Source organism: Phoenix dactylifera, chromosome 9 (genome assembly GCF_009389715.1).
Source record: "Phoenix dactylifera cultivar Barhee BC4 chromosome 9, palm_55x_up_171113_PBpolish2nd_filt_p, whole genome shotgun sequence".
NCBI lineage: Eukaryota > Viridiplantae > Streptophyta > Magnoliopsida > Arecales > Arecaceae > Phoenix > Phoenix dactylifera.
Window position 1 is genome coordinate 16,367,943 of NC_052400.1, and position 15,990 is coordinate 16,383,932.

At 37.9% G+C, this 15,990-nt stretch overlaps 1 protein-coding gene and 1 pseudogene across 1 annotated transcript; both read right to left on the reverse strand.

Moving 5' to 3' along the window:
* Positions 1 to 1,218: 1,218 nt before the first annotated feature.
* On the reverse strand, positions 1,219 to 13,573 carry LOC103722238 (annotated as a pseudogene).
* A 1,152-nt stretch (positions 13,574 to 14,725) lies between these two features.
* Positions 14,726 to 15,366, reverse strand: LOC103722155 (signaling peptide TAXIMIN 2). The gene is made up of 2 exons (XM_008812640.4): positions 15,181 to 15,366; positions 14,726 to 15,056 (listed from the first exon to the last, which is right to left on the reverse strand). Exons 1-2 carry the CDS (start codon positions 15,276 to 15,278, stop codon positions 14,933 to 14,935), a joined length of 222 nt encoding a protein of 73 aa, XP_008810862.1. The 5' UTR covers positions 15,279 to 15,366; the 3' UTR covers positions 14,726 to 14,932.
* Between the last annotated feature and the right edge of the window lie 624 nt (positions 15,367 to 15,990).

Sequence of the window (15,990 nt, forward strand, 5' to 3'; positions counted from 1 at the left end):
AATAAAAAAAAAGGTTGTATCAAAAAAAAAAGGGCTTACAGTAAGTATTAGGAAGCCGATGAGTATATATTACTTGACTAGAAAAAAAGATGATGAAACGTTTTTTGTTTGCGCACCGTCTCTATTAATGCATGATTTTTTTTTTAATTATAGAATTGATTTTTTTAAACTTAGCAAAGGGACCAGATTTTTTGGATAAAGCAGCATCCTAACAGAAAGACAGATTTATTCCCCTTGAGTCTGGAGATCCATCAAAAGGCATCCATTCTGTTCAGTGATGCTCTGTTTCTTGGAAGGAAATATATGTTGGTGGTGGTTGCAAGCAATCTGATGTTGCCATTGTGCACCTCCATCTTGTAGCCGATGCTATTGTACACTCTACATCTATCATCTCTTCTTCAACAACCGAATGAAGTCAAGCAAGGCCACGCAAACACCATAATACCAAACACCAGCATCATGCCACCACTTCACATCAGGCTTGAGATTGTATCTTGATCAAGTTGAAAACATGAAACTCCAGATCAAAGCCAAGCAATTTCAGAGGGTAAGGTAATTGTGATACTTGACCCACAGAATCAACACAAAATATATCTTTTGTTAAATTGTAAAAAGATTCGAGAGAATTTTTGTTTTCTTCAATGCAATCGCTTATGAAGCACAAGGAGCCAACCTACCACTAGAAGATGATGCAATCATCAATCAATTGTAAGGACAACAAAAACAGCACACGCAATAAATAAATTTTCTGAAACAACACATTCTCCGGACTCAGAGCAGTCCACTTAAAGTGGCGCATACACATGCTGTTCAATTCAACAGATGAAGTATCTTCATGACCCCAAAGACGACTCAGTTTCCTATTACCTGCCAGGACACTTCATAACTGTTTCGTGTCCTCATTAACAGATACGAGTAGCTAGTTTACTTTATATTTGAACACCAGAACATAGCTTCTACACGTCCACAGCGTCAACAGGCTGTAGTCCTTCAAGGATTTGTTGACTCAAAATATTTTTTGTATTATAGTAACCATATGGTTACTGACCACAACAAAAAAAAAAAAAAAAAAAAAATCAGAAGCCCAGACAAAGGGATCCCTGCTTCTATTAAACGAGTCCATTGTCCAGACCACGAACACTTTGAAGAATTTGTTCAGTCTGACGATCGTTTGAAAAAAAAAATCAAATGTACCGCAATTACAGAAGACAAACCACATCAAAATAATAGGACTTTTGCTTTCCTGAAACATCCAGTTGAAGAAGTCGCCACCTATGCAGCAAACAGTTTTAGTAAAAAATAGAGCACTATTACAGAAATAAATCAATAATTCTTCAATTTCTTTGATAACTAAACAATCATATGTTTACGGAACGCCCATACTCAACTGTCTAAATGCTTGATCAAAACCTAATAGTTAAGCTTATTGCAAAATCTCAATTACGGTACAAACTTGTTGAACCAAGAAACATCACCCGGCCAACCACAAATATTCACAGCATCAGATGCCCAGCAGCATCTTGAACTCATGGAGCTAATAGTCTTTTGATTCCAGCTTTCTGCTCAGAAGTTAACCTTGTCGGAAACTTAATATTGAACTTGATTCGAAGGTTTCCTCTCTTGGAACGATCCTTTGGTATTGGCATGCCTTCTCGAGGAACCACCTCCTCATAGCCAGGATGAATTATGGAGTTTATTGGTATTGTAAGGCTCCGACCATCAAGTGCAGTCAAATGTACAGTGTAACCTGTAAGAGCTTCAACCAAGGAGATTTTCTGTGTCATTATAAGATCATTTCCTTCCCGTGTAAATACATCATGTGGCTTCTCATCAATGACAAATACTATGTCTGCAGGAATTATGTTGGGAGCTTCATTTCCTTTCTCTGGGAAAGTAATTTTTGTTCCTTTTTTCCAGCCCGGCTTTACATCAATTGTTAAAATTTCCTCCACTGGCATCGTCCTCCTGGATCACGGACAAATTAGCATGGTTAAGAAGAAAACAATATTAAAACAAGAATTAAAATAAAACAAAGGTATAAATGGGAAAATTTAATCAGATTATTTCTCAATAATTGCAGTAAACAGCTAATATTACTGTTTGCTGTTCTATGAACATTATTTTCATGATGTACCAAAAAAACATTATTTTCATTGGAACAACTGCATCATCTACTAGATTATCTACCTGAAATTCCAAACAAGTGAAGTTGGCGAGCTCAAATGTACCAAAGGTTCGTGAACGAGGAAACAAATAACCACATGTTAATAGATAAAGAAAAAATAATAATAAAGACCAGAACAAAAATCTGATAAATCAGTTGCAGTATTCTAAACAAAAATGCCAAACAGACACTGCATTGTCAAATGTTATATTATGATCTAATAATAAAATAAACTATGCAAAAATGATTATACTTTTCTAAGAAGACTTTTTTTTCATTCTTTCCATGCGGAACCATTAGAGATGTCTACCATATTTGATACTTTTCAAATGTGTGTCTATTATGTTCCTTTGTTTTAATATCTCTAATTTTTTTGGGTAAAAATCTTGTTGAAATGACAGAATCCAAGGCTGAAAAACACAGGTACTAGCAAAGTAGAAGTCATCTCCCCCAGAACCTCATGATGTACTAAACTCAACACTTCTGAACAAAATACAAAGGTGCAAGAAAAGAAAAAAGAAGATTGATGAATACTATGATTCACACTCAGAGATGTACATGCTTTTCAATGTTGCTGGTGCCTGCATACGTACTCGAGAGCATTCCCATCCCCTTTGGCAGAGCCACCTTACAAAATCCCTCTTAGTAATTTGGGGGTTAATTTTACTAATGGATATCAATTTGTCTACCACCCAGATTGATTTTTTTATTTGGGGGTTAATTTTACTAATGGATATCAATTTGTCTACCACCCAGATTAATTTTACTAATTTTACTAATGCATGAGACCACTGGATAAAAAGAAAGATAAAACAGGAAGGCAGAAACAAGAAATATTTGCCAACATAAAATCTGAAAAATATAGAGGCTCTCTTTTGATAATAAATCATTACCTGATAAATCAGAAACTGAGCATGCAGAATTAATTAGTGAAACTAAAATTTGCTTTTCTTGGTAAAACAGTTTGAACTCCCCCCAGCACGATGTTCTAGTATATGATATGAAGCAAAATGAGAAAGAGGTTCTAAGGTATAGTGCTTGTTCAGAAAAAAGATCAGATTAACTGCACCCTGTTAAAGCATATTGATGAACGATGCATTGGAGGTACATGTGGAAAGGCAATAGACTGCAAGCTACAACTGATAAGCAAGCATTCTGGATCAAGTATGGCCCTTCTCTTGCATGTGCATGCGTTTCTTTGCTTATTTAGAAAATAGAACATTGATGGATTCTCAATTTGCACGCAGTCTGCTTCAAGGCACTAACAATCCAACAAAGTCTTGCTGGTAATAAAGGTTCAAATAGTGCAACACTAGATCTCCAATGACAAGAATCCAAAAGAACAAATTAAAATGGAAAATCCAGCGAGATGATTTCAGAATGAGATCTGAAAAATATTGTTGTAATTTAGCAAAAGACTTACTACAGAGATTAGGATGCATTGCCTATGCTTGTTTTTTTTTTAAAAAAAAGGATCACTCTTCTTCCCCTGCTACACATTGTCATAATGTCTCGGAGCATGGAATGCCGTACCGGCCCGTACCGGCCGGTACGGGCCGGTACGTACCGGTCCGGCCGTGGACCGGTACTGGAACGGATAAAAAACCGGTATTTCCCGGTTTTTTATCCGAACCGGCCGGTTCGGAGCCCATACCGGCCGGTACCGGCCTCGTACCGGTGTGAACAGGCCGGTTCGCACCGGTACGATTTTTTTTTTTTTTAGAACCACAGCGCCGCGCGCTGTGGTTTTTGAAAGCGCCGCGCGCTGTGGTTTTTGAAACCACAGCGTACCAGCCGGTACGGGACCGGTACCAGCCGGTACGTACCGGACCGGACCGGTACCATACTGGTCCGGCCGGCCACCGGTACGCCGACCGGTACCGGTACGGCGGACCTTGTCTCGGAGGAGTTTTAAATGGAGCCTAAACAAGAGAGTGTGTTTCATGAATCAGGAAATCATAGGAGACATGCCGAAAATTTAGAGGGAGAGGGTGAAGGGGTTTGAAAAAAGAGCAAATTCATTTTTAAATTAATAAAGAAGCCATGGTAACATCATGATGGTGAGAAGAAAAGTGTGTTTACAGAATGCACAATTCAATACTAAAATTCATAGAAAAGCTTTTATAAATATGTTTATGAAATTAATGAGGAAACTTCTACTATAGACAAACTCATACAAAAGAAATAAAAATTCCAAGAATAATTTGAAATTGTCAACGGTTCATAAAATTATGTATCAATCAAGAAAAGAGCTCATTGCTCCAACAGGCAACTAATTACATTGGCTATAGAAGGAAAAGTTACTTATAGCAAGTTCAAGGTCTTTAAGTACAAGAATGTACCATGTAGTATCTATTATGTGCAGAGTATGCAGTACCGGTATCGGTAGGCGTACCAATCGCCTAATGGACCAGTACGGTTCCGGTTCGGACCGATTAATCCGAACCAAAAGAGAAGTAAAGCGTTTGGATTTTTTTCGCGCGCGCGCACCCCAAGTTAAATGCCACTTTGTGGCATTAAATATCCTCCCGCGCGGGCGCGGTTCCCATAGCGCGGGGAACTAAGCGGCCACGCTGCTCCGCGCGCGGGCCGGTGCGAATCGGCACGCAATGAAAATCGCTCGGTTCCAGCCTCATAGGGGCCAGAACCGTTTTCCACAGCCGAACCGGACCGGTTCGGTACAGGCTGAACGGGCCAGTTCAGCATACTATGGTTATGTGTTAATGCCCATATGATAAAGATATAGTGTGTTCGTGGAAGGTCACTGCACATGATGTATGAGATTGTATCAGCCAATACATGCCTGTATTGCCCCATAAAAGATCAGCATGCACATTACTTGGCATTAAATCTTCATTCAGTTGAGTAATACATGAGTGTACTACGGATTGATTGTTCTGGTGCTCGTCTCTCCTATCCTTATGATATCTTTGAACAGGTGGACAGGGCTGAGATCAAAGGGAGAGAGGAAGAAATTGGCAAGGGCAAGGAGGATATTTAGTCCCAAAATTCACAAGATGTTCCAGTACAATTCAGCTTACAATAAGATTTTTGTATCCCTAACACTTGGATTTACAGGATTGGACCTTACCCCATTCCATCCGCTTCTCTCCCTATCCTCTACTTCTCTCAGACCTTCCAACAGCACTGAGATATCACAAAGATCTAAAATCTGGATATTGAAAACGCACCTTACTTCTTAATTATCTAAAATGACCCAGTTTGAACGCTCCATCACTCTTTTCACTATAAATCATATATGGTGAGTTTCACATGAAGCAAACTTCAAAACTAGGTCAGGTTATGAAACACATAATTAAGGCTTTTATAAGCTTCTGATATTTTTTTGACCGAGAGAACAAGATAATGATTTTGCCTTCATCTTTATCACCACAAATACTTAAATAATCATCAACTCAATTTTCAAGAGCTGATAAATCAAACCAAAAATGAGTATATCACCACAAATAATTAAACTGTCATCAAATCAAAATTTTCAAGAGTTGAATCTAACCAAAAGTGATACGTAGCCCATGATTATTTCTTAGAAATTTACGATGCTAAAACCCATTGTGCACGTGTGCATACAGACACCCAACCTAATCCCATCCAAATGGAATTATTGATATGTTAAGATGATAGTTTTAAAAGATGGACCAAGGCAATTCAGGCGTTTGCCTCCGTTTGAAAGTCCAGCCAAGCAATTTGCCTAAAGCATGAAGGGCCTTCTGCAGGCAGCATAAAGGAAACACCCTGCTGTCCTGGAACCCCCTTAAGCAAGGGCTCTAGCAATCCCAGGAACCACAGTAAGTTTCCTCCTCTTATTATCTCTCATTATTGTTCTTTTTCCTCATTTTCCTTCTGTAGCTCTTCATTCAGCCTTGAAAAGGTACCAGGATGGTTGCCTAAAATCTCTTTAATAACAAAAATTGCTAGAGGGTGGTGCTACCACACATGCCAAATAACAAAAGCTTAGCATACTTAGCTAGTTTGCTAAACTAAAAGCCCACTTTTGAAAACCATGACTTCAAGTGGGCTGGTAAGCTTTTAGTCTACCCAAAAGATAGGATGTCACAAAGCATCTTGAAGGTCACCGACTAGCCAGTTGGGATAAGGCCCCGAAAATTGTATCCTTGAGAGCATTAGTAACCAGCCAATCCGAAAAAAGGGAGGGGAATGGGGTGAACATAACAACATTATTGCAGATACATGGTATAAGTATGAGAGTAAGGAAAAACATATACAGGGTAGCATAGGAATTACACTTGTCAAGTAGTTAGGATAAAGTCTGGTGGTTATTATGACCATGGCTACCACGGACAATTAATATAAGCCCATATATTGGGCGAAGCCATGAGAGTTAACTTTCTAGGACACAATTCTAAAAGTAAATCAAAAAATTGCTAGAACACCTCACTTTCATAAATAAAAAGTTACCACAGAACATATCAAGGTCTCACAAGCAAAAAACATGTGCTAGGAGAAGATTCTCCTTTTTTTTCTCATGCATTTTGGGCTACATGAAGTGAAATGGGACATGTTACAGTTCAGGCCATGTGAAGTAGTAGATTCAAGAGCTAAATGAAAGTAGTACTTTCATATCTTAATACAATAGTGCCTAGAAAGCACCTAGCCAAGTAATAACAGATGCAATAATCATTGGTGTAAATGTTGTAAGTTGTCAACATAGATTCTTGATTGAATAGGTTTAATCATCGATTTTATCAAGAATAGGTTAAAAGGTTGCAGAAATGTCTGTGAGAGTAGAGCTGAGAGTTCACAAATCACTTTATCTAGAAGGTTCTGATAGCTATGGTATAGGATGCCTAGTTAGATACGAGATCAAGTAATCTGGCTTATATAAATTGTCCTCGATTCTTACCCAAGTCATCATGACATACTAAGTATATCTATGATAAATATATAGTAATTTAACCCTTGTTTTATCATGTCGTTTTTATGCTAGGGAAGTCGGCTTAGATATCACCAAAAGCAAAAGCATGCCAATTCCCAAGTGACATCAGGGCGTAAGAATTCATTAGTTATGCTGCAAATTTTGCCTTAAAATGCCTCACAACCTGTACCAACTAATACTATCATCAAGTGAGGGTCTTTAAAGCAAATTCCATAATCCAATACATATGTTCATATAAACCAACTTCCAAGTGCATTCTTACATACCTATAACATGTTTTTATCCAAGATATACTTCACTACTATTAATGTTCATGTGAAAAATGACACACTTTCGTATGAGATTCTACACTTCTAACAAAAGATATGTGTGAGATGCCACATGAAGGAGATCCCCATGGAAATCACAGCCAAGGGAGCCTCTATATATCATTATTTCTTTGTCTTTTATCATATAAACACCACTCCTGCATCAGCTATAGGCAACATAATTTCAAAATCTTTGCACATTAAAGTAAAATCTTTGCAAATAAAATACTATACAACTTCAGAACAATGCCACAACAAAAATAATATTAAAACCAAGATATATTTCCCAAAATGTCTTGGGTTTTATCCAAGGCAAAGGATCTTCAAAATTCTCTTCTCAGTACTTCCATTGATGTATTATTTGGCCTTTAAATTCCTCTTCTAACCCTATCGCTTATGTCATATATGCCCTCCTCAGCAAGACTCTAGCCAATAATGCATAAGGCTGAACCATCTCGAAAGGTTCTATGGCACGCTCTAATAGTAGTATGCTAGGCTTCTGCTTGCATGTACTCAGTTCCAACTCTACCTTCCAGTTCAGCATCCTCATTTCTGCTATAAAATACCACAGCCGCAGCCAACCCAACAGTCAATCAAAAAGTTCTACACTTGACATTCAAAAAATGACACTCCAGACATGCATGTCCTCGTCAAAAACATCGCTTTAGTCTTATAGGAGAAATCTCATCTATCACTTGGTCTTTGGATTATTGGGAACAAAAAGTAATAATGTGGGTCTTTGACAGTAACGCATGTTTTTATTTGATCAGTCAAAATTTTGCATCCTCAGCCTTTTTCCTTCCTCATAGTTGGACGATTCATCACACGCATAAAGCCTACTCTCCTTATTTACAGTAACTTCTTTTTTGATTTGAGAATGGGGACCAAGGTGATGAAATCAATTGTCCTTTTTCTTCTTATACTGACTGTATTCTCAGACCGATTCCTACTCAACCTGCATTCCACGTACAAATTTTGTGAAAATTATGTTTTGAGGCATTCTCCAACACTCCAATGTACCATTCACCATGGTCTATTGTCACAATACAACAACAATGTATAACAACATTCAGGGTGGTATGTAGTCAACATCTAAAAAGAACAAAGAGGTTAAAGGCTTCATGCTGATAGCCAAAATTACCCCCATCCTAGTATTTGCATCATTACTTCCACATTACAAGTTTTCCTTGTAACATCAGTACCTTGAGCAAACGCATGCATAACAAGAAATCTCTAAAAATGCATTAATTATTCAACGAATACATCCCTTTTAACTTTAATTTGCCCAAGCAATGTTTTACAGAAAGACACAAGCAAGAGAAGTAAATCGGCTTTAAAGGGGACATATCTACCAACTCCCATACAAAGTCACTTGACTAAGAAAACTAGCACAGGACACTTCAACTTCTCATCAGCTAGTCTGATCACCATCATCCACTGAATACTTGTTCCTCGTCAATTTTTTATCATGTAAATAACACCTATCTACCTTGCTTGATAAAGCTACTAGTAAGCGCAATCAACATATTTTCTACCTCCAAATAACTGCATTCTGCAGTAAAAAACATTTCAGTTCCAAATCAAAAACAATCACTAGTGATCCTCCTTCCAATATCTTTATCAGATTCCTGTGAATGGAAACAAACTTAATTGTCAACCTTGTAGAGAGAAGCTCTTAATTACCTGAAAACATGGTTACCCCTTTTTGTCCTTTTTGCGCATTCATGGAGTAAGGCCCTAAACTCTAAGAGCTTCAATAAATAACAAAAATATATGCACTACAAAGTAACTGCATATAAAATCAATAAACCAGCCAGTCATAAAGCAGATTGATGAGTTAATACTAGCATCTATTCCAAGCATGACTGCATATGCAAATGCAAGCATTTAGCATGCATTATATAATGTCACAAAATAGCATTAAAACACGGCAACATCCAATAATGCCTAAAAGACCACCAAAGTTCGCAGCTGAAAAAAAAAAGGATCGAAATAACCCCTTTAAGCAACCAAAAGGATAATAGTCAAACATATGGTATGTAAGAACACATTGTTATGAGGTATGAAGAATGTATCGAGAAAATGTCATCAAGTGTATCAAAATTTTAGCATAAAGCGCTTATCCTTCATGCAATAATAGAAACAGCCTAACTTTTTAGCAAAAACATGATGCCAGGCAGCAAAGCTACATATTATATAGACCCATCCTATTCAATAAAGAGAATCAGTAACATATTTTGTGTCCCATATCCACTGCTTTTGTCAACCAAGAAACGAATAAACCCTTGCATAAGCACTATTCTTGAAATAAACAATAAACCAAAGCATGGAACAGAAAAATGGTAATGATAATGATAATCATAATCATATCATCATAATTATAATCATAATAATAATAATAATAACAACATAATAATAATGTTAATCATCAAAATCATAATCATAATATAATTTAAATGGTTTCAAAAAAAAATCTTTCTAATACTTGCAAGGGCCAGCTTGATGTGGAGAAGCAACACAGCAGTCACTACATTGTCAAAATATCCTTTCTTAATAAATAGTACCAATTAAAACAACAAGTTGATTCCAGTATCAAGCGACAGTCATGGTTTCTTAAGATGTAGCATTTACATGAGCTACATCACAAACCTATTATGCACGACTTTAATGAACCAAAAAAAGAAAAGAAAAAGAAAAAGAACAAAGTACGCTCAAAATAAAACCCTGCAGATCTTCAATCAAATAATTGCAATTTTCCGAAAGTAGAATTAGAACTCACCCGCTAGCATCGCACTCCTCTGGAGATTTTCATTTCTTCGGTAGTCCCTTATACAATTCCTCAAGACTGCACGGCAACCGTTCTCAACAGGCGCGCTTCAGCGGCCCGCTGGGATGCGCATCCGCCGATCCTGCGAACGTCGACCCAAAAATGTCATCCCGAACATCCACCGGCAACCTCGATCCGCCCTCATGCTGCTCCGCCGCCTGCCCCCATGCCCCCAACGGGCTGGAGAACCCAAAGAAACTCGGCGAATATATCGTCGGCACTCCTAGGGTTGAACTGGAACACGTTGGGCCCGTCCCTGCCGGAGTAGAACGGAGGTCCCGCCGCGCGGGTTTGGCCCGTCCCGCCGGAGTAGAAGGAGGTCCCGCCGCGCCGCGCCGGCGCGGACTGCCCCTTGAGCCCTCTCCGCCGTACTGGTCGTAGACTCCACCCGCTCTTCTGTTGGATCGCCTCAGGACCTAGAAAAACCAGGGGAGGGAACGAATTAAAATCCGATCTTTTGATGGGTGATCTGCTTTCGGGATATGAGATTGGGGAGAACGGTGGTGCCTCGTAGGCTTCGGAGATCTGTTTGAACTTGGCCTCGGCCTCCTTCTTGTTGTTGGGGTTCTTGTCGGGGTGCCATTTCATGGCGAGCTTGCGGTAGGCCTTCTTGAGGTCATCGTCCTTGGCGTTCTTGTCCACCTGGAGGATCTTGTAGTATCCACGCCCATAATATCCCAATTCCCCTCAGCTTCCTTCTCTTTTTTCCTTGTGAATGATTGCTGATTCTTGATTTTCTTTCTTTCTGGGATACGAGGGGGAGAAAAGGATGAAGATGGATGGGGAAGGGGAGCGGACGAAACGTCTGGAAGAGAACGCTCGGGGTGAGAGCGCTGTGGAAGAAGGTTCCAGAAGGGGGGTTCTTTGGCTTTGACGGCTTTAGAGTTGGTTCAGGTATTTTCGCGAGCCTAGGCCATCTGAGACATTCCATGCGAGAGTTGGCCCAGGTTAGGCCCGGCTCAGGATTGCGGTGCAGAGTTTTTAGAGCCTTTCGTAGCGGAGTTTCGGAAAGTAAAATTTTTAAAATTAAAATTTTAATAAAAAAATTACCTATTTTGGTACTTATATTTATAAAATACCGTATATGTTTGATAATCAAATAAAAAAATATTTTTGATATAATAAATAACATAAAAGATGATTGCATAATATTATATAGTTAGGAGATGTAAATGGATCGGGTTGGGTCGGGTCTATGAGCGACTCTGACCCAACCGATTTCTTGTTTGATGAATCAGATCGGGTCCACTGCCTATATTTTTCTCGGGTCCATGTATAATTAGGACCCAACCCAAAATATTCGGATCCGGTTCGGGTCAACCATCACAATGGCTTCAGAACTTGTGTTTGCATCCTCGCGGGCTGTAGCCTATGGGCCCAAATAATTTTTATAGATTTGGGTCGGGTCGGTGTCGGAATTCAGTAAACCCAGACCCGAGTCGAAAAAATAGAATGGGTCTAATTTTAGGATCCGACCCGACCCCACGGGTCCTCCAAAAACGGGTTGAGTCGGATCACGATCAACTCGACCCTTTTGCGGCCTTTTCACACACACACACACACACATATATATATATATATTAGTAGAGTACAATACAATATAATATTACATATTATTAATATATTCAAATATCATATTTTGTATATTAATTATTATAAGATAGTATAATATTATATTGGATACTATATATAACATGATATGTTATGATATGATATGACGATCATTATATAATGTAACTATAATAATATTATAATTATGACATAATGTATTAATATAATATTATATAATAATCTTGTAATATAATATAATGGATTAGAATCTAATTAAATATTATAATATAATAGATTATATTATACTATAGTATATAATATTATATTATTATTAAAATATTATTATATTAGATTAACATTATTCTAATGTAATAATATTTTATCATTTTATAAGCCTCCAAATATAGCTCTTCCCAAATAGGCGTTTTTAGCTTTCTGACGAAACCAAATAGTTTTCCGATTTTTTTACCAAATACTGCTGTATGTTCCAAAAATATTTTTGGAGTGCTAAAACTGCTTTCTAACCTTTCAAAAGCTTCGCCAAATAAACTTTAGTATCGAGGGTTCTGAATTTGGATCGCCTTGGGAATGGACAAGTGTGTTGGTGTGGCAGTTTGATACCGGTTAGAGGAGAAGAAAAGTTCATTGTAACTAGTCTATAAAAAAAATGGTCTATGAAATGAACTTGGCGTATTTTACTAGTCTGTAAATATTAGCATTTTGGATAGTGGGGTAATTCATATCAAGGTAGTATTTAAACTTCTATGATGTGGGGATGGCAAAGGTTAGGCAGAAATGAAAGGTGCAGGACATAAAGATGATAATTTATGATCCTACTATTAGCTTGATCTACAAATGATCCATTTTCAGCTAGTTTGAATTTGATATAAACGACTTTAAATCATCAGCAGACTAAACCTGTCTAAATCTGTTTATTAAATAGGTTGAGTTCAGGTTAAGATCTTTGACTCATTTTGACCAGTTTAATAATTATGTCAGATTATAACTCGACTCATTTAATCAGTTTAAAACCTACTTAATCTATTTCTGACATATTTAACCCAACCCATTCACTTGTTTAACCTACTGAAATCTATTTAATTCATTAAAAAATTCGTTTAACCTAACTTGGTCCGTTTAATAAATGGATTATGCGAGGTGAGTCGGATTATCTATTTAATAAATATGTATGATTCATATATAAGATTTTGACTTGTTTAATAAATAAGTCAAGTTCAAGTTGATGAATTTTTGACCCGATTTTGTATCCGACCTGGCCTAACCCGATTGCTATCCCCGGTAGGGAGGTGGGGAAGATGGTATGAGGGGTTGGGGGAATGAGGGGTTTAGGAGATGTTGAAGGTGCGTATAAAGATGGAGGGATGGGGTTAAAAAATAGGGAAGGGAGGGTATGTCCGGGAAGAAAGGGCAAAGCAATGGAGATTAGGACAAAGGGAGATGAGTTGATACCGAGGAAGAGAAAATTGGACCCGTAACACGATATTTTAGGTTGCAGGCTAGAATTGAACTTGACTATGTTTAGGCATGTCACGCGTCCAATTCTAGACCCACATCCAAACCACTAAATAATTGAACTGTTTCTGGATCCAAATCGAGATCCTAAGGCCAGTTTGCATGCTATCAATCTCATTGCCACCTTATTTGTGCTAAGTCTAAACCCAAGGCCGATAATGTTATTACGTCCAAGAAATAAAAGGAAAAAAAATAGATTATGAAGATGGACAACCCCATCCATTTAAAGCAGAGATTGGAGCATACTGCGAATCTTTCACTACCTCAAGCGTCATATCTTCACAACAATCTAAATATTCTATCTTTACCCACTCCACAGATCTTCTCATCCACATGCAGCACTATCAACTTAAAATTTCAGTAGTCATTTCTATTGGATGACTCATCAATTCTCTTGCAACATTTGCTAATTGTTTGCTTTAGAGGAAGAGGTGTCTATCCAAATTTGTCTCGCAGAAGAGACAGATAGAATATCCATGAAAAGAACTTTTCATGACAGTACCAGAGTGAGAAATCAAGCATATGATGAATGATTTTTACATGCCATCATGAAATCTTAGTTACCATTCACATAATGCAAATTTGTGCTTTTAATATTTAAGATAAAACAAAAGCAAGGATGACACATTCATCCGTCGGTGGTAGCGTTGTTGTGTATTTTTATTATTCTTATTCTTGTTTTTGATTTGTAGACAGCTAAATCAATTAGCTCGTATATTTTATTATTATTTTAAAATTTGTATAACATCAATAACCTGTCTAAATTTTTTGAAGCAATATAGCAGTTTTTTTTTCCTCGAAGTTCCAAATATTTTAGCTGAGACAAATTTCAAATCTTGTTCATATGCCCATAAGTAACAGACTTGCTCGCCGGCCTCTAGCCGAAAATAATATCCCAAGAAATCAAGAAACGTCAAACTCTTTCTTGTTGGAAATTCTTTTGAGGTCACAATGTAATGTGCGAGATATGAAGAATTCTTTTGATTCCCGGAAAGAATTTTTTTGCCTAAAATATTTTTTAAAAAAAATAGATATTTAAGTATATGATGCATAAAATCTTATTTATATAAAAAATATTATTTTTATTTTTTTTGAGAACTCCAACTAAACATACCGCATTTCTCTAATTTTTTGCTGCCCTAATTTTCCTTCCCCTGTCGGCAAACCGAACCAAATGAGTTTGAAAAGCTCGTAGCATTGTATTTGGTCAATGTTCAGTTTACAAGGAGCACGAGTTCGTGCAATTCAGAGAGTGGCTAAGCACGATCGGACGCAAATCTAGCACAATTAGCACAGGGAAATCACGGTGTGAGGTGATTCCTTGAGGATCTAATAGAAAACCGAAAACTATCAATATGTTTTCTCGTGTCATAGGCTTGTCTCACCATGAACAAGCAAGGGAAGAAATCGCCCCATAATTGGAAAAATTATCCAAATAATTAGTAAAAATCAATCAAACTCAAGCGTGCGTTCATGATTACATCATAAAATCTCGAATCGAATCAACTATAACAAATCGCATGACAAAGTTTCCCTAATCCCCTCCATAATCGATCATCAAAAGAAAGAGCGGAAAAATTCAAAAAAGAAAAAAATGAAGAACACTCACAGAAATCGATTATAAACAGGAAAAATCAACAAGGAATCTGTTCAATGAACCATCTGATGACTTTGACCGGCATCTTTATCAGACCGACGGCCAGATTCGCCAGCCCTGCGAAGCACGCGCAGCAGGGGCACAGGCAACTGAAGATCGTCCTGCAATCCAGGAACCAAAAACCCAAAATATTCCTCATATTAGCCACAAACTCACTCTCATCCACAAATCCACAACTATATTTCTTGATTCAAAAAAAAGGATGAGGAGAAAAGCACTACTGACCCAATGATCCAGACGACGGCGCCGACGAGAGACAAGGCCAAGGCCAGCACAGCGAAGGGCAACCCTATTAAGAACCCCAATGGCCTGCAATCCTCCATGCCTGTGCCTTCTCTTTCTTTCTTCTCAGGAGCGTCGTTGCGATAAAGAGGAACGAACAAGCGGGTTTAAGAAACGAGGAGGGATCTAACGACTTGCCTGAGGGAACTCCGGAAATACCCCCGGTAACGGACCGAGAGGTGCCGCTAAGGGCCAGGGGTAATATCGGCATAGAAAGTAGGCGCCGGCCCGCGACGTCCGTTGACCCCACCCACTCGTGCCGCGTTTGGTGGGGGTAGGAGCCGGGGCGAACCTTCGGACGCTTTGAATTCTTTGCAGTTGAATTGCTCCAGTCCAAGCGCGTGGCGTGTTTTGGTGGTTGACGGAGGAGTTGTTGGACTATTGATTGATGGGCCACGGAAGAGTGCTTTCTACTTTCAAGTCTGGCCCAACCTTCGTGTGGATGGGCTGAATCCACTTTGACGGAAGCTTAATGATCAAAAGGCTTTTTTTAAAAAAAATAAATTTTTTTTTTCATGAATATCCTTCTAAAACTTCAAATTTGCATTAATACTTTCTTAATATTTATATTTATTTCTGTACCCTCATAAAACACTGTTTTGCACAAATACCCTTACACCATTAATAAAAACCATATTTATTTTAATTAAAAATAAAATACAATTTTGAAATTATTTTTTTTTGTCCACCATCACGATCGCCTTATAAATATTTTTTTTAGATATTTATTTATTAAAGATATTTTAGTTATTT